Below are 27,050 nucleotides of genomic sequence, written 5' to 3' on the forward strand. Positions count from 1 at the left end.
TCCCTGTTGCGTGATGGAAAGCTAGACTCCCTGTTGGGCGTGATGGAAAGCTGGACTTCCTGTTGGGCGTGATGGAAAGCTGGACTTCCTGTTGGGCGTGATGGAAAGCTGGACTCCCTGTTGGGCGTGATGAAATGCTGACCTCCCTGTTGGGCGTGATGGAAAGCTGGACTCCCTGTTAGGCGTGATGAAGTGCTGGTCTCTCTGTTGGGCATGATGAAATGCTGGTCTCCCTGTCGGGCGAACTGGCCATGTGAGTGCATTGAACACTTGGCATGCAAGTGTTGGTTGGATAGCTCCATGGTTTGTTGACGAGTATTGGCCTTCATGTTGAGAGGGCAGAAGGAGCGAGGTCCATCCAATAGCATTTTCACCTAGTAATGTCGCTCGGCATCTTCTTGCACTTGTATTTAATATACATGCACCACGAATTTAAAACTTGGAATTCACGTGCTCCCAGTAAGTAAAGTACCTTTAGGCGATGCCTTTAATGCCTTGATATCACAATATATAAAATATTGGTTTAATTGTTAGCATTTGTGCTTTAATGCTTGGAGCATTACACGTAACATTTATATAATATGCTTCGTTGTTTTACGTATATATATATTTTGTATATATATATTTTGAAGTTTATTAGCTTGTATGCACGGTTTACAACACGCACATCTTGAAGCTTTTTAACAGGATTTCAAAACTTGGAATTAGCTTCTAGGCCAAAAGGTGGCGGACCCCACAACATTTAATGGAGAAAGAGAAAGCCTTATATTGATAAGGAAGGCTCAATGTTCTGCACAAGGCATTGAGAAAGCCTCGCCTTTCTGTCATCGGATTTAAAAGGTGGACCCCATGAGGAAGTGGTTGCAGCATTGAAATGTCTATCTAGTCTTGCCAGCTTTGAAATATATATATAAAGAAAAGTATCAATTAAATATATGAACTTATCTGTTGGGACCGGCTACGATTATTCCTCCTTTTGAAATGACGCTCGCCAAAGTTCAAAGGTGAGCTTGCACTGACCGAGCCCATCGACGGTGGGGCTTTTCCTTGGGCGGTGGGATATTGGGTGCTGGTTGGTAATGGCGGTGAACAGGCGACCGGAGAGGTGGGCGCATACATGAGTATCCCACAGGTAGGGACCGAGTTATTTTTCTCGTAGTGGATCTTCTCTTGACGGTGACTGCTTCTGCTCGGTTTGAAGGCGTTGGTTCCGATTTGCTTGAAGGCTTTCAGTTTAATGTTCATCTTCCACTTTGGTAGGGACGAAGGCTACTTACGGTGGGCGGTTGGTCTCTCTGACTGATGACCGGTTTAGATGTGGGACCAGAATAGTCCGCTGAATGGATTTACTCAGGCTCGGGCCGTTCGGGTTTGGGATCGGAAGATCGGGCGATTTCGCTATCTGATGATGCTAGCTCGGTGCTGCATGTGGTTCATTTAGTTTTGAACTTCTTGTCTGGCGTTCGGAGTTTCCAGACCTGGGCGATGGGTTTTTTCCTTCTTCAGGGCGGTCTATTTGGGTTTGTTTGTGACGACAAGGCTTTGTAGTTGGGACCTCGAGGCTGATGGTTGGTGACATGGGTGAGGCCAAGGGCGGCCGTATTCTGGGCGACCAGGTTCTAGGCGATAGATTTCTCATTCTGGTTGGTCATGGTTCTGATCCCGATCGGTTTGGTTGGGCGAGCTGCTTACTGGTCGGTGGGTCGATGAGGATAAGCAGGTTGATCGTCGGTCATGGCTATTTCTTTGATAAGGTTGCTGATAGGAAACCCACTGACTTGTGAAGGGTTTATGGATGAAGCTTGTCAGGATCGGTGACGGGTAAGGGATGACTAGTAAACTGGGAGAAAAGAGGGTTTCGTGCTTTCTTAGAGCTTCCGGTAGAAGAATGGGAATCAAAATTTGTGGTTCCCCACACACGGCGCCAATGTACTCATGGTGGTACATAGATGTCTCCCGTGAGGGTGAAGTATGTTGATATAGGGGGTGTCCATAGTGGCAATGGTAGAGACCAAGCACTAATAGAGCTTCCCATGGTGCACAAAGGGGGGTGTGTGTGGAAGTGGCTAAGGTAGCTCTCTATAGTCACAGCCGTAGAGGCTGAGTGGAGAAGAAGAAGTCCTCCTCTCAATGTGAGAGGGGGTATTTAGAGCAAGAGCTCTAGTCAACCTAGCCAGTCTAGCCTTTTCAGGCTAGGCATGCTGAACCCCTGCCCAGCTGGTGCATGGGAAGAGGGGGCATCCTATGATGTCTTCTAGAAGTGGGCCTTTATGCGATTGGGCCCATCTGGTGGGCCTAAGTAAATAGCATCCGGAACAGATCCATCATATTTTGAAGATCCACATGCTTGGAACATGAGATTTGAGGCAGGGTTGGTTTCTTCCTTTCTTATTTGAATTATAGGTATGATGAAATCATTTAGATTGTTGGGTGATAATAGAGGATAAGCACAGAAAGCTGAAGAAAAAGGAAGTACTATATAACCGAATGTTTTCATTACTTATTATATTTGATTTTTCTTCTTTAATTAAATTTTTTTTTTTTGGTGCACGAGAGCTTGTGCTAGGAGCATCATAAGAGAATGAACTGTGTTTACATTTTTATTTTTTTGCATGTAAATTACCTAATGTATGTATTCCTGCGATGTTACTTGTTTTAGCTGTAGGCCTTATTTGTAGTCTTACTTCTTCTTTTTTCTTTCTTTTTTGTGCTGGGCATTTTTTTGGCATGTGTTCAACTTTTACTAGAAGTGCAGATTTTGGGTTCAGCTAATGCAACATTCCTATTAATAGAACCATGATTTCAGTGTATTTCTAATATACGAGATAGTATTCCTTCTTTGTTCCTCTTGTTCTTCTCCTCTTAGTTGTTCCTGAGGAGGTTTTCATTGTGGTTGTTTTTGTGGTGGAGATGATGCTTTACAAAATGGTATATAAAGGGAGTAGGAAATGGGGGAGAAAGATTTTTGAGGAGGTTCCTCTTGTTGTTCCGATGTTACATATTTCTTTTTTATCAACCTCTTTGCTAGAGGCTCATTGTCATCATCTTTTACTTCAACCTCAAATAGGTCAATGGGCTTTTCAGCGATCGTTTCCTCTGCTTCCTTGGAAGGTTGGCTGCTGAATGTCCGCCTTATCCTTTGAGATCTCCTTTCGCCTCTGGTTGCGGCTGGTTTTGAAATTGATGTTGTGGACACCTTTCTTTTCTTGCTGTCAGTAGCAGCAGAGGTAGACCTAATTTGGATAGGTAAGATACAGAGGTTGGCTTGGAGGGGGCTTCTTCAGAGGGTTTCTTCTTTTTGGTTCCAACCTTCTCAGACCCTTCAGTAGTTTTAGCTAACTTTTTAGTTAGGGTAGATGATGATTACTTTGTGGGTGCAGAGGAAGGTTTCTTATCTGCCTCTAATTTCTTGGCAGTGGTGGTTTTCAGTTTTTTGGTGGAGGTAGATGAAGAAGATTCTCTTACTCATCTCTTCTTGCTTTATTTTTCTGGCTCAGGTTTGTAGCAGTATTTCTGATAAGCCTCAGCGTGCTTCCATTTAGGGTCACCAAAAGTCTTGAGCAAGGTGCTCCTTGTTGTTCGGTTGATGGGTGATCCAGAGAAAGCTTCATTGTTCTGAAGAGGAACAATGACACCAGTATTTATGCATAACTTGGAAACAAGGCAAGGAAAGCAAAAAAGATTTTTCTTGAAGTCATTTTTCAAACTTTCATAGACGAGGGAGGGGAACAACATCAAAAAATATTCCCTCCATTAAACAGTAAATTGGTACCTTCATGCTCCATTTGACCGAAGACTCATGAGTGGTGGGGTGGTGCTGGAATTGGTGAAAAGAGTGACACGAGTTGTCGAACTTGCGCAAATTAATAAAATCAGGTTTCTTAAAATTGTAGTAGAGCGTCAACCTGAGTCGTCTCTCAAGGAAATCGCAAGGATTAAAATCGCGATTAAAACATAAAATCAGGGGGGGGGGGGGTTGTTCGCTTTGAATAAGAATTAAAATAGAACGTAAAAATTGAAATTGAAATTCGTAATTAAAATAATCAACCTAAGGTTAGGATTCTTAGGATAACTTTTCTCGGATAAAAAGATACCAGAATCGTGATTGATCTCAATTAAATCAGAATCCTTGTTTTCAATTGAAAACCCCGTCTAAGCAATCGCTTAGCATTTGGTCAAATATTGTGCTTCTACTTATACAATCATAGAGCATTAGCCTGTTTGACTTAAGGTCATAGGGTTAATCAATCTAATCATCAAATCTGACGATTAATCTCTTTTCATAATCGCAATCGTGAATCTCAGATTGAATATCCACAATCGCACGATATCAATCTGAGTTTAGAAGAAAAACGAATCTGATTTAAAGGAAAACGTAAATTCTCAAGACTAATCCATGGAATCCATTACCCTTAGGTAGATCAAAGGGTGCTTAGCCTAGCATGGCTAAGATAAACATAATTCAAGATTAAAAAGAAAAAGAAGAAGAACAAAATTGAATTAAAATCTCCAGAGGCAATTTTTCGATCGTACAAACTTTCAAACGAAGACTGTCGACAAGTTTTCTAAACGAAACCCATCCAAACCGGGTTAGGGTTCAACTAACGTCGGCCCATAATAATAAAAATAAAAACAGAATTAAAACTGAACAAATGGTCTTGGGCCTTGTAAGAACCCACACCGTGAAATTAGGAAATAATTCCATAATTGACCCTAATAATTATTATGAGGCTTTAATAATTGTAGTAAGTGATTAAGAATGCTGAAAGTCGCTTTTCAGAGGAAAAGTGCAGATATCGGTTCTGCTAGTCGGTATAAATGCGTTCCGAAAAAGTATCCCAGAAAATTATAATAAGTGCATGATAATTATTAGAATAACATGTAGGAATTGTAAAACGAGTTTCAAGTCTAAATAATAAGAACTGGTGCCAGAAACTGGTACTGACTATGAAAAGCGCGTACCGGAAAGGTGCTCTGAAAATTATAAGAAAAATATGATAATTCTTGTAAAATTGAGTAGGTTAAGAATCCTGAGTTTGAGATTAAAATACTAAGCGTAGCAATTAAAGTTAATACTATGTGTTTATTGGTTAAGTGACTATATAAGCTTAGTGCACATGATCCTAGGTCATAAATTGCTGCCTCCTACATGAATTTTGCTGAGTCTTGAGTCAGCCACCATCTTGCCACCTTCTCCTCCATTGTTGTGAGCCAAGGAGCTTCCTTTCTCCTTGGTTTCTTCTCCAAAACACCTTAGGTTAGTGGGAATACTTGGGTGAGTGTGTTGTGAGCTCCATTTCTGAGTTGATGGGCTGTCTTGAGGGCCTTTGGGTGCTGACTTTGGGAGTTGGTGTAGTTGAGCCATGGTCATGGCATTTTAACATCCAAGTGGTGACCTTTGGTGTGAAAGAACCAACCTTTGTGAAGGAATTTTCGTTGGGTGTTCAAGTCAGAACCTTGGAGCTGTTGTGTGAGCTCCAAGAGCATCCTTTTTGCCGAGTTTTAGCTCTGGTAAGTTGTACCAACCTTGGTCTTGAGTTTTGTTGCTTAAAGATGAAGTCTTGGTATGTTAAGGGGTTAAACAAGTAACCAACTGTCATATGAACATAAATGAACCTTAATATGCATGTTTAAGCTTCTAGAAGTGTTAAAAATGGAACCTTGGAAGGATATCTTCGCAAAATGCAGAAACTGCATTCTGTCGCAAAATATCTGAATATTTGTCGTGGAATATCCGGATATTGATATCCGGATATGATGATCTGGATATCCGGATATTGATATCCGGATATTGCCAGAGTGATATCCGAATATTGGATATTCGGATATTGCCTGTGAGATATCCAGATATGTCCCCGTAGAATATCCGGATATTCTGGATTTTCGAAGAACAGTAGCTGTACTGTTCATACAGTAGGCTATTGGGGGTTTGTGGACCCTAGTTTGAGGAAGTTGAACTTCTGTAATTAATTAGTGTAAGCCAGAATCATGTGATTAAGGGCTTATGGCTTGTGAAAAGCCTTAAGACGTAAAACGTAATGGAAAGACGTTGTCTTAATATTGTATGCTTGCGGTGCATGTTTATTGATATATTATTGGTCCATAACAGATTGTGAATATGTTGTGTTTGGACTTTGAGCTGTGGACTCTTGGCTTTGGGTGTTAGCTTGCAAGGTAAGCTTTCGTGTCCTCGATTTAGCCATGTTGTGGTTCCACCATGTCCCATGGGGGTATGGTTATATGCATGCTGTGTTACATGCTTTTGATATATGAAATGCTGTTGAGCTTTATGTGTTAATGGCTTTTAATATGCATGTGTTGTTCCATCTTGACGGTAAGCCTGAGTATGTAGCGTCATACAAGACGGTGATCCGGGATGGATGCAGTAGCATCTTGCACTATTTGTGTGTATTAGACGTATATAAATCCTGCATTTCTCTAGCCAGTAGAATAGAATTGACACACATGACATGATTATCTGCTGCATTGCACTGTTTTAGAAATGATATTGATGAACTGCTTTTAAACTTATATTGCACATGTAAGTGAGCTTGGGGTGGAAGATCCTTGAGGACCCCTTGTCTTGCTGAGATTTCTTGTTTAGAGATCTCACCCCACGTTTGGGGAATGCTTATTTCAAGTTCAGGTAGTATGCTTACCGGATATATACGGGGTGTTACATTTATGGTATAAGAGCAATGGTTCGAGGGAAAATCCTGTATGTATTGCAATAGCTAGGATGTTTGGTTGTGTCTGTCTTGTGTGTTTACTCCGTCGAATTTTATTATGATAATGCATATGTAATCACATTGCGTGGGCCTGATCAACTCATAATTTGTGTAACTTGTGCAGAGTCATGGTAAGGTCCGGGAGAACACAAGAGACTTCTGAGGATCAACCCGATCCTATCCTGACTGCATTGGCTGAGATGCAGGCGGCTAGGTTAGCCGATCGGGAGGCCACTAGATTGGCCAACACGACAATGATGGACGCTGATCGCGAGGTGAACCGGATAGCCGCAGAAGAAGTTTGTGAAGCGAACCGGAGGACCATTGAGGATGTCCTCGAGGAGAACATGATGGCGAACATGACGATGATGAGAGTCATGTTGGAGGAGATGAGGGCTGGTCCTGCTGTAGGCCAGTTACCACCGCCACCACCGCAACCACCGCCGCTGCCTCCACCTAGTGTTCAGGATGAGAGCTTGAGTCACTTTGGCAGTGCTGCTCATGTCGCTGAGACGAGAGAGACTCTTGTAGAGCCTGCTGAGGATCGTGATGTGATAGATCGCCGGCTGAATGCTTTCAGAAAGCATAAGCCACCTGTGTTTGAAGGGTCTTTGGATCCTATTGCCGCGGCGAGATGGCTGGGATCGCTGGACAAGATATTTCGGGTCATGCTGTGTACAGACCCACAGAAGCTGATGTTCTCGACTTACATGCTGGAGGGCGATGCCCGTGAGTGGTGGACGAACACCTCTTGTGCTTTTGAGATGCATGGTCGTGTCTTGACATGGCCATTCTTCGAGGAATGCTTTCTGGGAAGATACTTTCCCTACGATGCGCAGGAGAGGAAGCAGGGGGAGTTTGATCGATTGGTTCAGGGCTCGATGTCTGTTGACGAGTACCTGGCCAAGTTCAATGAGCTTGTGAAGTTTGCGCACCAACTATCATTTGATCCTACATATGGAAGAGGATAATATGGGTAATATTGAGAGTTTTCTACTAAGTTTACACGGTTAGTTGATTTAATTTGGACATTTATGCTGTATTTTTAATTTCAAAAGTTAGTGGATGTTCTTGGAGATTATTAGCATTGAGGTGGAAAAATCATGCTCAAAGGATTCAAAGCAATGCAATAATTGGACACGATGTCTGGTATGAGGCTTGCTGAGCAGCAAAGGAGGAGTAGGATCAATGAGAAATTGAAGGTTGCAAAATCTAATTCCAAATTATAACTGGTTTGTTCTACCTCAGTTTGATGTGCAAACTTATATGCTTTCAGTTTTAGGAAAACGGAATATTTCCACTTCTGCATTTCATTATTCTTTTATTCCTGCGATAGGGGATAGAAAATTAATATGCAAAAGAAAGGACCGGACTTCTTCTATAATTTTTTATATTCTTAAACTTTAGCCACTTTTCACTGTTGAAGAACCTTTTCGGTCTTCATCAATTAGGATGTTAATGAGACTTTATAGCTTTCCACCTTGAAGCCATAATGCAGGTTGGAACTATCAAAGCGAAAAGTTCAGGGGATAGAAAAGGTTGAATTTTAACGTTTCTTATATATCACTTCCATTTCAATTGTTTGCCACTTGCCAAGACTTCAATTATATCAACATCAACAACACCTTTATCCCAAATTAATTGGGGTCGGTGGTAGATGAACCCACATGAAAGATACAAAATGGTTGAAAAAAAAAATAAAAAATAAAAAATAAAAATAAAAGTAAAAAAGTAAAAAAGCCAAAAATAAATAAATAAAAATAAACAAATAAAATAAAAATATAAATAAGATAAAATAAAATAACAATATATGTATAAATAAATAAATAAAAGTAAAAAAGAAAGGGACAAGAAGAAGTGGGGGAAATGAAGGGGAAAAGGACTAAAAAGGGACCATCTGGAACATAGGAATAACAGCGGGTCTAACCCTCCACCATACTTATAGCTTTTCTCCATTCCGTTCTAAGACATACTGTCCGCCAATCTATATCCCACTCCATTAAATCTTGTTTTACTACTTTCCCCCAAGTAAGCTTCGACCTACCTCTGCCTCTTTTTGTGTTGAGCTCTTGGTAACAAACTTCTGTTTTTACAGGAGCATCCATGGGTCTTCTCATCACGTGCCCAAACCACCTCAATCTATGTTCTCTCATCTTCTCGGCTACCGGTACTACTCCGACCTTTCGTCGAATATCTTCATTTCTTATCTTATCCATCCTTGTGTAACCACACATCCACCTTAACATCCTCATCTCTGCTACTCCCATCTTATGCTCATGTTGCCTATGTGCTGACCAGTATTCTGCTCCATATAGCATTGCCGGTCTTACTGCCGTTTTATAGAATTTTCCTTTTAACTTCAGGGGGATTTTGCGGTCACACAAAAATGCAGATGCACTGCGCCATTTCATCCACCCTGCTCTGATTCTGTGATTTACATCCTCATCAATCTCTCCACCGTTTTGTAAAATGGAGCCCAAGTATTTAAAAGCATATTTTTTGGGTACCTCTTAACCATTTAGATGCACAGGTTCTTGGTCCTCATCTCGTACCAGAGAAAACTCACACTTCAGATACTCAGTCTTGCTTCGACTTAATGTGAATCCTCTGGATTCCAATGTGCTTCTCCACAATTCAAGTTTTCTATTAACACCCTCCTTGCTCTCATCAATAAGCACAATATCGTCTGCAAAAAGCATACACCATGGCACTTCCTCTTGAATATCTTTTGTTAGTTCATCCATAACTAAGGCAAAGAGGTAAGGACTTAGAGCCGACCCTTGGTGTACACCTACCGTGATAGGAAAATAACTTGATGATCCGTTACAAGCTTTTACACATGTAGTAGCCCCATCATACATATCCTTGATTGCCTTTACATACTTTAATGGAACCTTTTTCTTCTCCAGGACCCACCATAAAACTTTCCTTGGAACCCTATCGTATGCTTTCTCACGGTCTATGAACACCATATGCAAGTCCTTTTTCTTTTCTCGGTATCTTTCCATTAGTTGTCGCATCAAGAAAATTGCTTCCATGGTACATCTTCCTGGCATAAATCCAAATTGATTTACAGAAACCTTGGTATCTCTCCTCAAGCGATGTTCAATAACCCTCTCCCACAACTTCATAGTATGGCTCATTAGCTTAATGCCTCTATAGTTTGAACAATTTTGTATATCTCCCTTGTTTTTGTAGATAGGCACAATCATACTTTTCCTCCATACATCAGGCATCTTATTCGTCTGGAGAATCTTATTAAAAAGATTGGTCAACCATTTTATTGCCACATCCCCCAGGCCTCTCCACACTTCAATAGGGACACCATCAGGCCCTAAGGCTTTATTAGTCTTCATCCTCTTTAAAGCCTCCTTAACTTCATGTGTATTAATTCTGCGTACAAATCTTCTATTCATATCATCACACGCGTCCTCTAAGTCCACCTCGCTTGTATCTCCATCCCCATTATACAGCTTGTTGAAGTATTTCAACCATCTTTCATTTACATCTTCATCTCTCACCAGAAGTTTTTGATTTTCATCCTTGATGCATCTAACTTGGGTGAGGTCTTTACTTTTCTTATCCCTTATCTTTGCAAGTTTATAAATACCTCTTTCACCATCCTTGCTCCCAAGACTTCAATTATATGTGGTAAAAAAAAACGATTTCTGAGAAGAATAAATAAATATCAAAAGCAAACAAAACTGAATGGCTCCACTTATTTTTGCTTCCGGGGAATTGACTTTGGATAGATATATCTGCAATGCAGCCTTTTTTTTGTAGCAATGATTTGTTTGATTAGTGAGCTTTTGTTGAAAGAAAATCTAAAAGACACCAGCAGTTCTCATTTTAAAATATAGGAAAACAAGATCTTCAGATTTGATAGGCTTTATGTGATTGTTGGCTTGCCAATTTAAAATTTGAGATATTAGTTTTTGACTTTGGCATTTTGAAGGTGAAAATTGGTGATCTCGGATTGGCTGCTATAGTGGGACGGAGCCATGCTGCACATTCAATTTTAGGGACACCTGAATATATGGCACCCGAGCTGTATGAGGAAGATTACACTGAGATGGTGGACATATACTCTTTTGGAATGTGTTTGCTTGAAATGGTCACAATGGAGATACCCTACTGTGAATGTGACAGTGTCGCCAAGATATACAAAAAGGTCACCATGGGAATTAAGCCTCAGTCCTTGAGCAAAGTCTCAGATCCAGAGGTGAAGGCTTTCATTGAGAAGTGCATAGCACAACCAAGGGCAAGACCTTCAGCCACGGATCTCCTTAATAGTACTCTTCTTGTTTAGCAATTCATGACTCAGAATCTGAGACCACTAAATTACCCTTTCACTAGTTTAATCTGCAGGTACTAAATGATCTTTATGTACTTTCTTCAAAGTATGATCTTGGCCGTACTTTAGTTATGCATGCTTATAGCTAGCTGAGAATACACCATATCCTCATGTTAGCATTTTGTTGGGACCAGTAAATTTGGACAGCACTGCAACTGTACGAAGATACCTAATGGCACCAACTGGGGCTTAAGTATATGCTAGCACTCTGGAAATTGCACATCTATGAGTTACTTATCCCCTCCCCCTTAATCTGTTTCTTGTGTTTGATATTAGAGATTTAATATCTGCTCCTCTATGAGTGAAAAGTATGTAACTATAGATGTTGATAACTAATTTATTTTTGATTGCAACACTAATTTAACATCTTTTTTAAACTTTTTTTTTAACCTCCAAAGTGTTAGAAATACATGAAGCATTTATTATAGTTAACTATATAATCTGCTAAACCATGCCTTTTATGCTTTGAAGTTTGGATTGGTAAAATGAAGTAAATAACTGCAAAAAAGAAATGAATGTGTTTATAATTCTAGTTATATTCCTGTTCATGATTGGTATGTTATGTTAAATGCCATTTCATTGAATCAGGGAATGACAACAGCAGGAGGTTGCAGATACAGTAAGGCCATTCCTTTAGGTCTTGGAGGGCGCTTGGATACTGATGCTAACTATGGCATCCAGAAAGTTTTGCTTCCACAGGTATAAATATATACCTTGTAATTTGAACACTTGAAATATGTAGATCCCAAGTCCTCTAATGGAGAATTATCAAGTTCTCTAGTATTTGCCAAAGGACCATTATTCTCTTTCTAATATGGTATTCCCTACTTCAGCTGGTGTTGTAATTAATGTGCAATGGACCTCGAATACCTTCTCCTAGGATCATATATGTAGAGGCATATGTTGACGATAACATAAAGGACAAAGATGTTGATGCTTTTGGAAGATGTTTTTACCAGTTAATGTATCAGCTTTGTGTGTAATGAAGGTAGATCCAATCCGATGATACTATGTAATAAACATTTAATTATTTTTTCCCCCTCAAAACCAATGTTTCTTACAGCATCTATCGTTTTTGTTAGCTCAAGAATGAGAGGCTCATACTAGGTAGCTGAGTGTGGTGTTTGTGCATTAGGTTGACAACTTGACATGGTTAGCTCAAAGCTGTCTTATTTCTTGTTAGTTTGATAATTTAGAGTCCTGTGGGAAGTTTTGTGATTACTTGTTAGTTTGATAATTTTAGCTACTTCATAGCATAAGATTTTCCAACTTTTGTCTCCATTTCCATTTCAAAATTCGTTTCCTGCATGATGGTTTTCAGTTTTGACACTTAAGGGACAGATTTGGTTTAATCTTAAGTTAACATATGTTTTAGTTTAAAAGCAAAAAGGTTATAATGAAATGAGTGTCAATGTCCCCATTAAGTTCTTTGGAACCCAATCTACTTGAAAAACAGTATACTTTAATTCCCTCCTCAAACAATCTTTGCCAACAAACTTAAATATTTTGTTCCCTTATGTCAGTGTTAATAGCATAGATGCTCTCAAGCTTTCACCTTTGAGCCCTTGGCGTGCATGGTATGATGATGGGGAGGTAAGTGATCCTAGAATGATTTTTTTTTTTTTGTCTTCTATTTCATATGACTTGGTTTCTCTTCATCAATTTTCTATTTTCTCCCCTTTTTATTGTTTACTTCAGTTTAGTGCATTGATATATAAGTGAAACAGGTTGGAGGGATGGATCCAAGAATATGCTGGACTCACGTTTGTGGCTATAAGGGGTGCAGGGCATGAAGTTCCTTTGCATAAACCAAAACTTGCTCTTGCACTTTTCAAAGCCTTCTTAGCAGGAACCTCTATGCCTACCCTTGAGCTAGTCAGTGCCTCTTGAAATTTACATTCTTTTACATTTGTTTTTTTCCATGGAATCTTCCTCAATAATGTTGTCCCTTATTCCTCAAATTGTACACATCACAGCATATGATCTTTCCAAAGTGCATCTAATTTGAGCTTTTGTACCCTCTTAATATGAAATATTCTTAGTTATGGATAGTGTTACATTTAGTAGTTGAGATTTGATATTAATTTTATTAATATTTTAATTTAATCATACTGCCCATATTGTTATGTTGTCCATTAATTATGTATTTAGTTAAGTGAAATTATTTGCCAATTATGATGCAGCTTTCAAACAAATTTTCTATCTATGGTATGAGAATCTTTTTTTATTGTTTTATTTTTTTCCCTCATGCCATGTATTTACGCCTAACTGATTTTTTTTTTAATTTTTTTTAATCGCGTAAGTCAAACTTGTGCTATTCATTTGTTTATATTCTTTTAATTTTTTTTAATAGAGCATCAAATGTTGGCATCATATGGGTTTTTTATGAAATTGTGAGATGATAGCTGTTGTAACGATCAAAAAAATTCAAAATAAAAATATAAGAGTTTCCATCAATTTTATTTGACTTGATAAAATTAGAAAAATTTTATTTGACAAATTGGTCTTTCAAAAATGTAAATCAAGGTTGAAAAGTTTAATTATGTATATGGAATGGTGAAAATTTGAACCCTTAATATGTTCCTTTAAAAAATAGTTACCTAAATTTATGAGTATTTGCTTTTCTTCTGAAATAAGTGGGAGATATAGAAAGAAGTGGAATTTATAAAATTTGAAATTAATTGCTATTTTTTTTAAAGAAATGAATAGTAAATAAATTTTAGAAAAAAAAATGCAATGATTGAATCTTGAATTTTTTTTATGTTTTTTTTTTTTCAAAAATTGAATGGAAGAATAAGTAAGACAAAACTAATTTAGAAAATTGAATTTTTATTATTGTTTCAAAATAAGACAAATTATTAAAACTTTTGACTAATTAAAAAAGATGAATTGTAAGAAAAAAAATAATTGCAATATGACAAGCATTAATTGCCTTTAATTAAGACCACTTTATATCTAAAGGTAAATTCAATTTTGGAATCGTAAATCATTGAAGTTTTGGTTTAAATAAAACATAATTTGTATTAAAAAAAAAAAGATATCCGTATGATTCAGTTTATTTTCTCAGCATGATTTTGTATAGTTTCACAAATCACTGAAAGTTTTGTTTAAACCTAAAACATGCTTGTTTATAATCTTCTAAAAAAGGCTCAGCCTGCGGTCATATTCTAATTTTGGTGGACATTTCAGTGATAGAGACATAGAATGGGAGTGGGAGCATTTGGTTTTACAATACCGGTATTTTACAATTTTTTTCTTTACAAAATGTATTTTTACTTTTTAAATTCAATTTCAACAGCTACTAAAAAAATAAAAAATAAAAAATAATAAAGAATTGTTAAAAGATTTTGAATAAAACATAAAATCAATTATAAATAGAAAGAAAAAGTAAACATAACATATTAATTTTTTTTTATTAATTGCGTAAGTCAAATTTGTGCTATTCATTTGTTTATATTCTTTTAATTTTTTTTAATAGAGCGTCAAATGTTGGCATCATATGGGTTCGTATTGATAAAAAAAATTCAAAATAAAAATATAAGAGTTGCCATCAATTTTATTTGATTTGATAAAATTAGAAAAAATTTATTTGACAAATTGGTCTTTTAAAAATGTAAATCAAGGTTCAAAAGTCTAATTATGTATATGGAATGGTGAAAATTTGAACCCTTTCTTTTAAAAATAGTAACCTAATTTTTTGAGTATTTGCTTTTCTTCTAAAATAATTGGGAGATATAGAAAGAAGCGAAATTTATAAAAATAAAAATTAATTGCTAGTTTTTTTTTTAAGGAAATGAATAGTAAATAAATTTTAGAAAAAAAAATGCAATGATTGAATCTTGAATTTTTTTTAATTTTTTTTTTCAAAAATTAAATGGAAGAATGAGTAAGACAAAACTAATTGAGAAAATTGAATTTTTATTATTGTTTCAAAATAAAACAAAAAATTATTAAAACGTTTGACTAATTATTTAAAAAAAAGATGAAGTGTAAGAAAAAAAATTATTACATGGAGTTTAAGGTAGCATTGCAATATGACAAACAACCATTAATTGCCTTTAATTAAGACCACTTTATATCTAACGGTAAATTCAATTTTGGAATCGTAAATCATTGAAGTTTTGCTTTAAATAAAACATAATCTGTATTAAAAAGACAAAAAGATATCCATATGATTTGGTTTATTTTCTCAGCATGATTCTGTATACTTTTACAAATCACTGAAACTTTTGTTGAAACTTAGAACATGCTTCCATATAATCTTCTAAAAAAAGATCTAAACAAAGATTAGCCTGTGGTCATATTCTAATTTCGGTGGACATTTCAGTGATAGAGACAGAGAGTGAGAGCGTTTAGTTTTACAATACCGATATTTTACAATTTTTTTCATTATAAAATGTAATTTTACTTTTTAAATTCAATTCCCACAGCTACTAAAAAAATATAATAATAATAATAATAATAAAGAACTCTTAAAAGATTTTGAATAAAACATAAACTCAATTATAAATAGAAAGAAAAGTAAACATAACATATTAAAAAAAGAAAAGAAAAAAAGATAGAGCGGGAAGCCAGCGCCCAGCGGTGGAGGAGGAAGATTATAGCCTTGAGTGAGTCAGTTGGGGCTATTTGAGTGCTTTTGCTTCTCTCAGTCGGTCGAATCGTTTAAACACACACCCTTGTTCTTTATAATAACACAAACCACAGAATACAGACCTTTTTTATCAAGCCCACACACAACCCTAATACAGATCTCTGTCATTGCTTTGTTTCTTTGCCATCAGTTATTTTCTTTGAATGTTTTTGCTGCTTATCTCTCTCTCAGTCACTCGAATCAAACACAAACTACATCTCTCTTTTATTAAACCCAACCCACACTAAATTCTTTCGTTCTTTCTTTATTTCTATGCGCCATCTTTTCTTTTCTTTCTTTCTGTCGTTTCTTTATTTCTCTCTTGTAGTAACTACATCTTTTCTTTCTGTCATCTCTTTTATCAAATTTCTTTTCTTTTATCAAACCCAACCCACACTCAATTCGGTCGAATCAAACACTTGTTATAGCCGTTGAGTCTTTTATTTCTTTCTTTCTGTCTTTCTATCTCTGCGCGATCTGTTCTTTTCTTTGAAATTTGAAACCTTCCAAGTTGATTATCAAGAAGCGTCTTCGTGATAAATACGCTGGTCATCAAGAAAAGCCAAAGAAACGGTTGAAGGTGTTGAAGATGGTTGTTGAGAAATTCTACTATCCAAAGGATAACCCAGAGAAACCAAAGGGAGAAGACGCATTCTTCATCTGTGAGGAACAGCGAACCATGGGTGTGGCTGATGGGGTCGGTGGTTGGGCCAAGAAAGAGATCGATTCCGGTGAATATGCCAGAGAGCTCATGACAGAGGCTGTGAATGCTGTTCATCTTCAATCAGAAAAAGGCTTTGTTGATCCAAGAAAAGTGTTGAACGATGCTTTCTTGAATACCAAAGCTAAAGGTTCGTCCACTGCATCTATTGTTACTCTGAAGGAAGGGGTGTTGCATGGAGTTAATGTGGGTGATAGTGGTTTAATGTTGTTTAGAAATAATAGGTTTTTGTTTCAATCACACTTCCAACAGCACTCTTTCAACGTGCCATTTCAATTGGGGAACAGTAAGATCAGTGACCACCCTGACTCTGCACATGAGTATAAGATTTCGGTAAAGGCAGGGGATATCCTAGTGTTAGGAAGTGATGGACTTTTTGATAACTTGTACGCTGATACTATTGAAGAAATTCTGAGCTGGTAGTTTCACCAAAATCAAGATCCAAGACATCTTCAGCTGTAGAATTATGGGAAATTGCTCGTACCTTAAAATTAGAGGGCATCAATCCTTGTCCAAGGCTATGACAATCAATGGTTTTCTCCCAACTCCAGATAACAAGACTTTCCCTGCTATTTGGATCAACTGCATGACGGCTTGTTATGAGCTCCAATAACAAAACCCCAAATGCGAAAATATCAGTCTTTTCATCCACAAGTCCATGCATAAAGTACTCTGGAGCCAAATATTCGAGTGTTCCTTCTATTGGGAAGACGACATGGTGGGCCCACTTATCTGGAAGCCACTTTGCCAATCTGAAGTCTGAAATCTCAGCTTCATTATTATTGTTGAGTAATATGTTTGAGGCTTTGATGTCTCTGTGAATAGTTTTTCTTGGACAATCATGATGGAGATATTACAATCCTTTTGCTACCCCAATAGCTACCTTGAACCTTATCTACCACTTCAAGCATTCAAAACAAAAGAGCAAAGAGGTAAGGCTTCCATATGGGGCTAATTGTAGAACAAAGTAGAAGTCACGATCAATTCCAAACCCATTAAGACATGTTCATATGTGTGATTTATGTGAGCAATAATCCTATGTTCTGTCAAGAAATCACCAGCTCTGTCCTCAACTTTCTTTTCGTTCTTCATTAGCCTTTTTACTGCTACAACTTGACAATCAGGTAAACGTCCTTTCTAGACTTCAGCATGACCACCTTTTCCAATCATGTTCTGTGTAATATGAAGCACATGCATTCTCTTGGAAGCTTGGAATACTCTTGATCTTGAACTATTTTGCGCCTGCCCAAACACTGAAATTATTTTCCTTCTATGACGAGGGAATGCCCCAAATATAACTCCTTGAACAACTTCTGTTGCAACCATGATTTTGACTTGTTGAGTCTCTTTCTGGCCACAAATGTCGCTCTCATCACTAGCCATAATAGGTTTAGTGTGAGTTGCAGAATCTCCTGTGTGTAGATAACGTAGGTGGCGAGAAGGAATCAGAAAGGTCACCTAACCCATTGGGTAAAATTTCAAATTCTTCCTGATATTCCACCACAGACCCCTTTTGCAACATTTTGGTTAATTAAAAATCCTCGAGCTCTGTTTGTCCAAAACGCTTCTGGAGAACTTGTAGAAATCCTAACCAAGAAGTAATCTTGGTATTTTTGTGGAGTTCATGATACCATGTTAGCGCTTCTCCCTCAAAATAAAAAGGAGCAATACGTAGTCTTTGCACTTCATCTGTTTCATAAGAATCAAAGAATTGATTGACTTAGCCTTGGGAATCAAGAGACCCATCAAACCTTGGTACCTTTATGCGATAATTGGAAGAGGGTGCAACATCCCTATTGTTGGAAGCGTCACTGTTGACAGAGAACGAGGAAAACAATTGCGTTCTCTACAGATGGCCAAGATTGCATCAAACTTGCATGTTATCTCCGAAAATTTGTTGGACACTTGCTCCTTCAGAACTTCCACTTCAGATTAGATTTGCTCCACGCAATCATTCGCAGATTGGATATGTGTTTCAGGTGCCATTATTCAAAGAATGAAAGCACCAATTGATAGGATTTGGACCCTATCTTAAAGAACAGAGGTTGAAGATGAGAGAAAAGTAAGATCGAGATAAGAAATAGAAGAAAGAGATGAGAATGAGAAGTTTATTCTAAACAGAAAATGGATTACAATATTAGACACCCTTTACACAATTCCCTTTCCCCCTATACATCAACTAACAGTAATTTTGTTACAACAAATTCAGATTTATTCTCAACCATTGGATTATTTCCTATCCCTTATCTATAATTTGTCTTTCTTGCCCCTTGCTCATATCAAATGCCCTTTCTTATTGACCCTCGGCTAGGAACAATATTTAGCAAATAATCAAATAGAATACTCAAGTTCTCATGATCATAATCTCATCCTAGATCCTCAAAATACACTTTGATTATTTCAAGGGTCTTTATCCTTAAAACAATAATAATAAACTGTAAATAGAGACAGATAAATAACAAATAAAGTAAATGCTCTAAAATATTATTCATGAAAAAGATTCAACATACATGGCGTCATCTGACTCTCAAATTGTCTCTAGGACACCTATACTAACATGTTTTACCTCACGTCAATGTCTGTAGTTCATATGCCACAGGTTATACTTAATGGCAATCCAAACATTTATTATGAATTTGAGTTAATAATAAATGCTTGACACTTGGTCTTACGTACCATAACCATAAGGATACCATATCAACTCTATGCTAATTTATATTATAATTGAAATCTTGTTATAAACTTGAGTCCTCACTTTTTGATATGATCTTTCTCTACAATAATAAATTAATTTGGAAGGAATTCTCTGTTTCATCTAGGCAGAATTAAGATGCCCCTTTGCAAACCACATCTTTAATAAGATTTTTTTATTATAATATTGTTCTTAGGTTTAAAATGAAAAATGTAGAGAGAAAAAAAAACGGGGAATCAAAATATTGTACCATATTTTTTTTTAAGATATATACTGCACCATAACAAACAAAAATTGTCAACGACCAGCAATTTTTGGCTCCTTAAGAGCATAAGAAAAGAATAAGAAACCAGTTAAATAATAGCACAGAAAGGGAAAACTTACACGCGTTCTTCTCACCAGCTGATTTGACCGGCTAACATTAACATGGCACGAAGGAGTAAAGATACTGTATGGATCTATATTGCCAAGTTCTTTATCAGCAATATTACTAATTTTTTGACATGAATCTGATGGGTGTATTATTGACTGAAAATCACAATGTAGGTTCAAGAGCTTGTATGTTTGATCCGAAATCAAACCATTTGACCACATAAACTGGAAAATCCCCAATTGATCATGGAAATCATCTGTTAAAGCATTTCCTACCTGCAACAAAGATATATTTATTAAATTAATGATGATGTAAAGAACCTTGAGATACACCACCCTAAAAGCTAGCTCTAAGGGTGGGAGTGCCCAAGGTCTTATAAAGGCCTCATTAGTTGCTCATATAATCAATGTGGGACTATATATCTCAATACGCCCCCCCCATTTTCTCTTGTGTGAGGGGGCGTGTTGAGATATATAGTCCAACATTGGTTATATGAGAAACTAATGTGGCCTTTATAAGACATTGGACACTCCCACCCTTAGAGCTAGCTTTTGGAGTGGTGTATCCCAAGGTTCTTTACATGATATCAGAGCTTCAGTGATCATGAGGTCACGAGTTCGATCCTCACTGCCCCCCACTTTCAGGTGGAATTAAGAAAAACACAAAGCAGACCAAAAAAATGGGCTTGTGTAGCATAAGGCAGACCAAAAATGGGCTTGTGCCATATCCACGCTTCAAGCCCAAAGGGCTCTTGCGTGAGGGGGTGTGTTAGAGAATATAATATAAACCATTAAAGAGGCCCTCACCTAACAGCTTCAGCTTTTGGGTTGAATTGGTTCTTTACATGGAATCAGAGTCTCGGTGTACCGGGTTCGATCATCACCGTCCCCCACTTTCTTTCTAGTGGAATTTCTTTCTTTGCACATGTAGGTGGGTCTGTGCATTGTCCACCCTTCAAGCCCAGTGGGCTCTCGTGTGAGGGGACGTGTTAGAGACATATAAAACCATTAATGTAGTCTCACCCACTAGCTTAAGCTTTTGGGTTGAATTGGTTCTTTACATGGTATCAGAGCCTCGCCGTCCCCCACTTTCTCTTGTGGAATTTGTAACATCCCCATCTTGAGCTGGTTTAATTAACATACATATGATACAAACAGAAACAACGTAAGACTTAACTTACGAAAATTCGAGCTAACTTTTTTTTCCTTTTTCATTAATCTTAATTCACATGACATATTATATTGCATACTTCTTCTAATTTAATTCTTATTGGGCGGAGAGGAAAATCGGACAGAGTAACATCTGTAAATTGGACAACTGGGGATTTGCCAATCCCACCCTCAAAGGTTCCTGATAAACAGTTTATACCATATATAATTTCAGAAATACCAGATATCTATAAAGGACTATATACCCATCCATGCGTGTATGCATAACTGGCTCCGTGCCACTATGTCTAACCACATACATATTTCAGCACATGCACATATCTGAATACACAAATGTACATGCATCAAATATGAACACATGTACAAAACATATACGGACCATATATTGTATAATGAATCAAACATCATGATCTCAAAATGAATAGAACACTATACAATAGTACATATTCTCCAAAAATAACATCTATAATAAATAGTAGCGTCCGGCCACCCAGAACTCCATATCATCATACTAGTACCTCTAGCCATTGGTAGTGTCCTTGTCCCATGAGGGCCCTTCAATTAACTGTTTTCCTGAAATCATATCCCCAAATGGGGTTAGAGACGAATCTCTAGTAAGCTCCAGGTTTATGGAAAACTCTCCATACCCTGGGCTCACTTCATGAATGACAATCAGATATATAATATACAAAACATCATGTAAGCAAATATCATAACTGAACAACCATATACACATATCTTATCAAAGATGCACACAGTATTTCCCAAGAGAGAACCCCAAGCGAAAATCAACGCACGTAACAAATATCATAACTAAACTGAGCATATATACATATCTTATCAGAGACATACGCAGTCATTCCTAAGGGATGACCCCAAGCGGAAATAAATGTACGTGTTCCCAAGGGAGAACCCCAAGCGGAACCAGAACATATCAGAGGTGTACACCATCAGTCCCGAGGGATGACCCCAAGCAGGCATCAGTGCACATAGGATCAATGGCCAGAGATCATCACATAACAGAGGTGTACACAGTCAATCCCAAGGGAGGACCCCAAGCAGAAATCAGTGCACATCTTCCCAAGGGAAGACCCCAAACGGAACTCAACATATAACAGATATATACACAGTCAGTCCCAAGGGAGGACGCCAAACGGACATCAGTGCATAAACAAATCAATGTTCAGAAATCATTACAGAAATCATATCGAAACATATCAAAGTAAACACATCAAAAGATATCAAAGTAAACACATTAAAACATATCAAATTAAACACATCAAAACATATCAAATTTAACACATCAAAACATATCATATCACATCATCATATAGCTCTATATAAATGCATCTATATCATATATCTCATACATATCATACAACCTGACCACAGCCCGTACACTATGGCGGAGCACAGAGTAGGAGCGAACCCCATAAACATAGAGCTTACCTCTTGGAGCTTTACAATTTGCTTACTTGAAGAACAAGCTAGTTATCTTGCTCCACGAGAATCCAAACGTTCACAATCCCTAGGCACACCTAGAGAAGGAATTCAACACAAAACTCAATAAAATGATATAATGCCATGTAAATATACAAGACACATACTTTATTATTTATTTTCTTTTTACTTAATCATATTAAGTCATGAGTGGGTGGTTCTTTGTTCAACAAATCCCCACCAAATTCCACATATTCACTTAATCTTAGGATAGTCCCAAAAGACCTTTAGAACACTCATTACTTGTCTTAGCACCTAAAAGCCTATTTTTCCTAATTTAAGGCAGAGTGCCCTTTACAAAGGAGCTATAAGATTTCTTTTTGTCTAGTCCTAAACCCAAGCTTAGCCACCTATAAAAATTATTTTACGCATAAAAGTGTTCTCGCTTGGCGAAACAGTAACTCCAAATGTATACCTCTTTTGAAAATGGCCAAAACTCATTTTAAGGCCATACAAAGGAGCTACCTTAGTTTCTTTTTTATTTCACCAACGCGAAAGTTCATACACCTTAGAATATTATTCCACGCATAAAAATATGCTCTCTTTGCAAAACAATAACTCCTAGCACATACCTCCTCTGGAAATGGCTATAATCACTTATAAGGCCTAAAGGAGGAACTTACTTATTTTTCTTTTTATCTAACCCAACCAAAGGTTTATACATCTAATTATATAGTCCTTAGGCCGTATAAGTACTCATTCGCACAAACAAGCACTCTAAAAACATACTTCATTTGTAAACGGCTAAGAGGCACATAAAGAAAATCATGCCAATTTCATGATTCCATTGTTTTAGTCTATCAAATTCAAGCTTATCATACAACCATAATCATCATTAGGTAATAAAATCCATTTTACACATTAATTCATCCATTTATGCCTCAAAACATAAGACACCACTAAGCGTCATTCAATTAAATCACTCAATTCAAAACTTATATATACATATAAACCTTCACAACGTGTCCAATTATTTTTGAACATTAAACCCTAATTTTTACACCATGGCTGAACTTAGTGGGAGGAGGTGCAAGGGACTTTTTCAAAATTTCAACACATATTCATACTCATTTCACAGTATAACATCATAAACCATACTAACTCATCATCAATTTCAAATTCCAAGCTATAAAATTTTCCATAACATATGCTCATAATATTCCAAACTTAAATCATATAAATAAAACCATTAAAATGAGGATTTCTTACCTCAAATCGTTTATCCAAGGAACAAAACCCAAGAAAAGCTCACTCAAAATCCACACTTTTGCACTTGGATGAATAGTGCCACGAATTTGAGAGAAGGAAGAACTCTTCACGCAAGCCTTTTCAGCCTAAACAAAGTAGTTGGATGGATTCCCCATGATCTCTACTTAAACTTTCATGTATGGCACTTTTTGTTTTGGTGGCTGAAAGTTCGAAATGGCCTTGAAGGCCGATGCATGCAAGAGGGAAAAACAAAATTTTTCTTTGCGGAATATACATGCACATCAAGATCATGCTTTAGGAAAGCATGATGTTACTTTGTTCGTGAAATCACCAGATGATCAAGGCAGGTCTGAAGGGTTCAGACCTTCTAACGTTGATCCACACCACCCACTCGTCTAGGTGCAAGAACTCTAATGAAGATGGAGGCTAGGTGAAAGTGTTTGAAAGAGTGAAGCTCTCAATGTGAAAGCTTCACAAGTGGCGCAGGAGAGAAGAGAGAATAGGCTAGGCTTTTCAGAAAAAACCCTTGGAGGAACAACTAACCACTTAGGCGCATAAGAGGAGAGTATTTAAAATAAAATACCATTCAAATTTTTCTCTTGAGAATTGGTTCAAAACCTATTCAAAATTCTGATCAGAAATCTTCATAAGATCAGCTATATGGTGCGCCCCATATAGCCCAAAAAGGTGACCAGATACATCTGAGTAGTTGCATTCAAATTTGAATCAACTCACTCAGATTTTCTCCCAACTGACTGAATCTTCTGGAGCTGATTTTGATGAGCAAATCTTGCTCACCAACAGCCCAAATCAGCGCCATATATAGCCTAGGATTATGTCCAAAATCTACTTGGATCTTGTCCAAAAGATTCTCTCATGATACTAGTGATTTGTTCCAACAAGATCTCATCTTATCCTTTTGTTATGAAACAACCTTTCATAGGTAATTCAAATTCAAAAATTTGAATTCAAACATTCAAATATTCAAATTCAAATGTTCAAACATTCAAATTCAAATTCAAAATTCAAATTTCAAATATCAAAATTCAAAATTCAAATTTCAAATTCAAAATTCGAATTTCGAAATTCAAATTCAAAATTCAAAATTTCAAAATTCAAATTTCGAATTCCAAAATTCAAAATTTAAATGTTTGATAATTAATTTAACTAATTAAATTAATTAGTAATGTCTTGGACTATCCAAGCCCATTACAATGATCCATGCGCCCTCCACCCCTTTAGGTGGAGTTCCAAACAACTTCTTGGGCTAATAACTATTATTAGGCCCAATACCTTTAATGCTAGAGCATCTAGACAATTAGGTGTTTGTGTGTGACCCATTAGGTCCAACTTAGCCACTGACATAAATGGGCTTGGGCCCAATAAGCCCACAACCCATCTAATGACAACACAGAGCACTAGCAATGCTTTGTTGCCCCAGAACTAGTTAGATTAATGATTTGATCATCCTATTAGACATATTTGGTTGCCGTATGTTTGTCCCTTCGTCTCGGTTACCTTCCCATAAAACCTAGGGTAAGGAAACGCATCAACCCTTGCGGTTTAGGGTTAGTTTTTTATGAAATAGGGAGTCTTCAATTTACTGACTCTAAAGGCAGATCATCTTATGATCTCTTTTACTATGCATAGATTCCCGAGTCACTGTAAATGTCATCCCGATTTCTCCGGTTTAAGGATAACCTAATCTCTCACAGAGATTTGACGAATTCCTTCAGCTTATTACCCTAGCCCTGTGCCCTATCAGGACAAGCCCAAGAGCATACCTATGAGTCTCCATGTTTCAGGCAGACGAGGTATACAATCAAGGCATGCCTTCTAGAACACAGTCTAAGTGATAACTTCTGGTCTGAGGAAAGACATACCCAAATATATAGAGATTACTGTAATGATACTATCTGTGAGATTTCCTCATAGAGTCTCTTTGAGGGTCCGTTCAGTGCGAGCTATACCCTTATAGGTCCACCCACGACTTTAGCTAAGACATCTCCATATCTGTAGCACATGAGGTCTATACCTTGTATCCATATACAAGTAGATAAGTCGTGCTAGTCTTACCCGAGATTACTGACCCCATTCTCAGTATCTCTAGACTAGAAACATAAAATTAGGAATAAACATCTGGTATTCTTGAATCCTCATGATTGTGATCTCACCACAGATACTCAAGAGATACCTATTTTATTCCACGGGGTTTATCAAGTTATTCATAATATATTAACATTAATATCGAGACATAATTATGAAACAAGATAAATAGTGCTTTTATTTATTTGCGACAATATTAAAAAGGTCTACATCTATGTCCTTATTTAATCATAAGATTGTCTCTAGGACACCCAAATACTAACAATGGCTAGATGAGTGAGAAAGAGAGGAGAGAGAGAAAACCCTAACCCGTTTCTCAACTATTGAAACCACGGGGGAGAGAGAGAGAATAAGAAAGACAGAGGGCGCGGGAGGAAGAAGAAATAAAAGAGTTATAAAGTATAAACTGGGTAATAACTTATCTATCTACACACCTCCATTCAATACCAAACTTTACCGAATGAACTAGAATATTTTTCTAGTCATATTTCTAATTTTACTTTCACTTTTCGGGTAACTTTGACTTGAAAAAGGGTTATGAAATATTATTGATTTGTATTTAAATCTGTACATAGGTGTCTCTATTTATAGAGACTTCTTGACCTAATTTTGACCTAATGGGCTTGGCCCAATATACAAGTAATGGACTAAATAAATACAAATAAATGACTACATAATTACTAATAAATGACTACATAATTACTAATAAATGACTACATAATTACTATTTACAACACTCCCCCTCAAGCTGAGGAATAGATATTTATCATTCCCAGCTTGCTAGCAAGTTCTTGAAATCTATCTGAAGGAAGCCCCTTTGTCAATAGATCAGCTAATTGACGCCCAGTGGGAATGTATGGAGTGGTAATCAACCCGCTATCAAGTTTCTCTTTGATGAAATGGCGGTCGACCTCAATATGTTTAGTCCGATCATGTTGAACTGGATTATGAGCTATACAAATAGCGGACTTATTATCACATAGCAGCTTCATAGGTCCCTCACATTTTATTTTTAGATCATCAAGTACAATTTTCAGCCACAGTAACTCACAAATGCCTTGAGCCATAGCTCGAAATTCAGCTTCTGCACTTGATCTGGCGACCACATCTTGTTTCTTACTTCTCCATGTCACCAAGTTACCACAAAGAAACATGCAATAACCAGTGGTAGAACGACGGTCAGTTACGGATCCAGCATAATCAGCATCTGTGTAGACTTCTAAAGATAGATTGTCATCACGTCGGAATAACAACCCTTTACCAGGAGTACCTTTCAGATACTGAAGAATTCTCTCTACTGCCTGCATATGTTTCTCCTTTGGATCGTGCATAAACTGACTGACAACACTAACAACATAAGCTAAGTCTGGTCTAGTATGGGCCAAATATATCAATTTCCCAACTAGCCGTTGATATTGTCCTTTATCAACTGGAGGACTCTCCTCTTCATAGCACATCTTGTGATTCTGCTCAATAGGAGTATTAGAGGGTTTACACCCGAGCTTTCCTGCTTCTTTGAGAAGATCAAGAACATATTTCCTCTGGCTGATAAAGATTCCTTTGCT

The 27,050-nt window shown here is 37.2% G+C and overlaps 3 protein-coding genes, 1 long non-coding RNA gene and 1 pseudogene across 4 annotated transcripts in view; 3 read left to right on the plus strand and 2 right to left on the minus strand.

The window, feature by feature from the left end:
• The first annotated feature begins 957 nt into the window (after nt 1–957).
• Nucleotides 958–11,037, plus strand: LOC133302727 (uncharacterized). Its single transcript, XM_061502542.1, has 4 exons — nt 958–2,403; nt 6,853–7,425; nt 8,227–8,266; nt 10,684–11,037. Exons 2-4 carry the CDS (start codon nt 6,857–6,859, stop codon nt 11,035–11,037), a joined length of 963 nt encoding a protein of 320 aa, XP_061358526.1. The 5' UTR covers nt 958–2,403; nt 6,853–6,856.
• A 631-nt stretch (nt 11,038–11,668) lies between these two features.
• On the plus strand, nt 11,669–13,096 carry LOC133302738 (uncharacterized). The gene is made up of 4 exons (XR_009750382.1): nt 11,669–11,781; nt 11,916–12,070; nt 12,606–12,675; nt 12,810–13,096. It is a non-coding gene; the product is annotated as an uncharacterized LOC133302738 (long non-coding RNA).
• Nucleotides 13,097–15,091: 1,995 nt separating this feature from the next.
• On the plus strand, nt 15,092–16,859 carry LOC133302728 (probable protein phosphatase 2C 80). The gene is made up of 2 exons (XM_061502543.1): nt 15,092–15,103; nt 16,227–16,859. Exons 1-2 carry the CDS (start codon nt 15,092–15,094, stop codon nt 16,857–16,859), a joined length of 645 nt encoding a protein of 214 aa, XP_061358527.1.
• A 29-nt stretch (nt 16,860–16,888) lies between these two features.
• Nucleotides 16,889–17,819, minus strand: LOC133302729 (receptor-like cytosolic serine/threonine-protein kinase RBK1; annotated as a pseudogene).
• Nucleotides 17,820–19,425: 1,606 nt separating this feature from the next.
• The window catches only part of LOC133302730 (serine carboxypeptidase-like 29), a 29,660-nt gene continuing 22,035 nt past the window's right edge, over nt 19,426–27,050 (minus strand). Inside the window, exon 8 of the mRNA XM_061502544.1 lies at nt 19,426–19,776. Coding sequence (XP_061358528.1) covers nt 19,426–19,776 — 351 coding nt within the window. The remainder of the gene's footprint in view (nt 19,777–27,050) is intronic.

The sequence above is a fragment of the Gastrolobium bilobum genome, unplaced genomic scaffold (assembly GCF_033153095.1).
Source record: "Gastrolobium bilobum isolate Gb01-03AN ecotype WA unplaced genomic scaffold, APGP_CSIRO_Gbil_v1 utg1285, whole genome shotgun sequence".
NCBI classification, from domain to species: Eukaryota; Viridiplantae; Streptophyta; class Magnoliopsida; order Fabales; family Fabaceae; genus Gastrolobium; species Gastrolobium bilobum.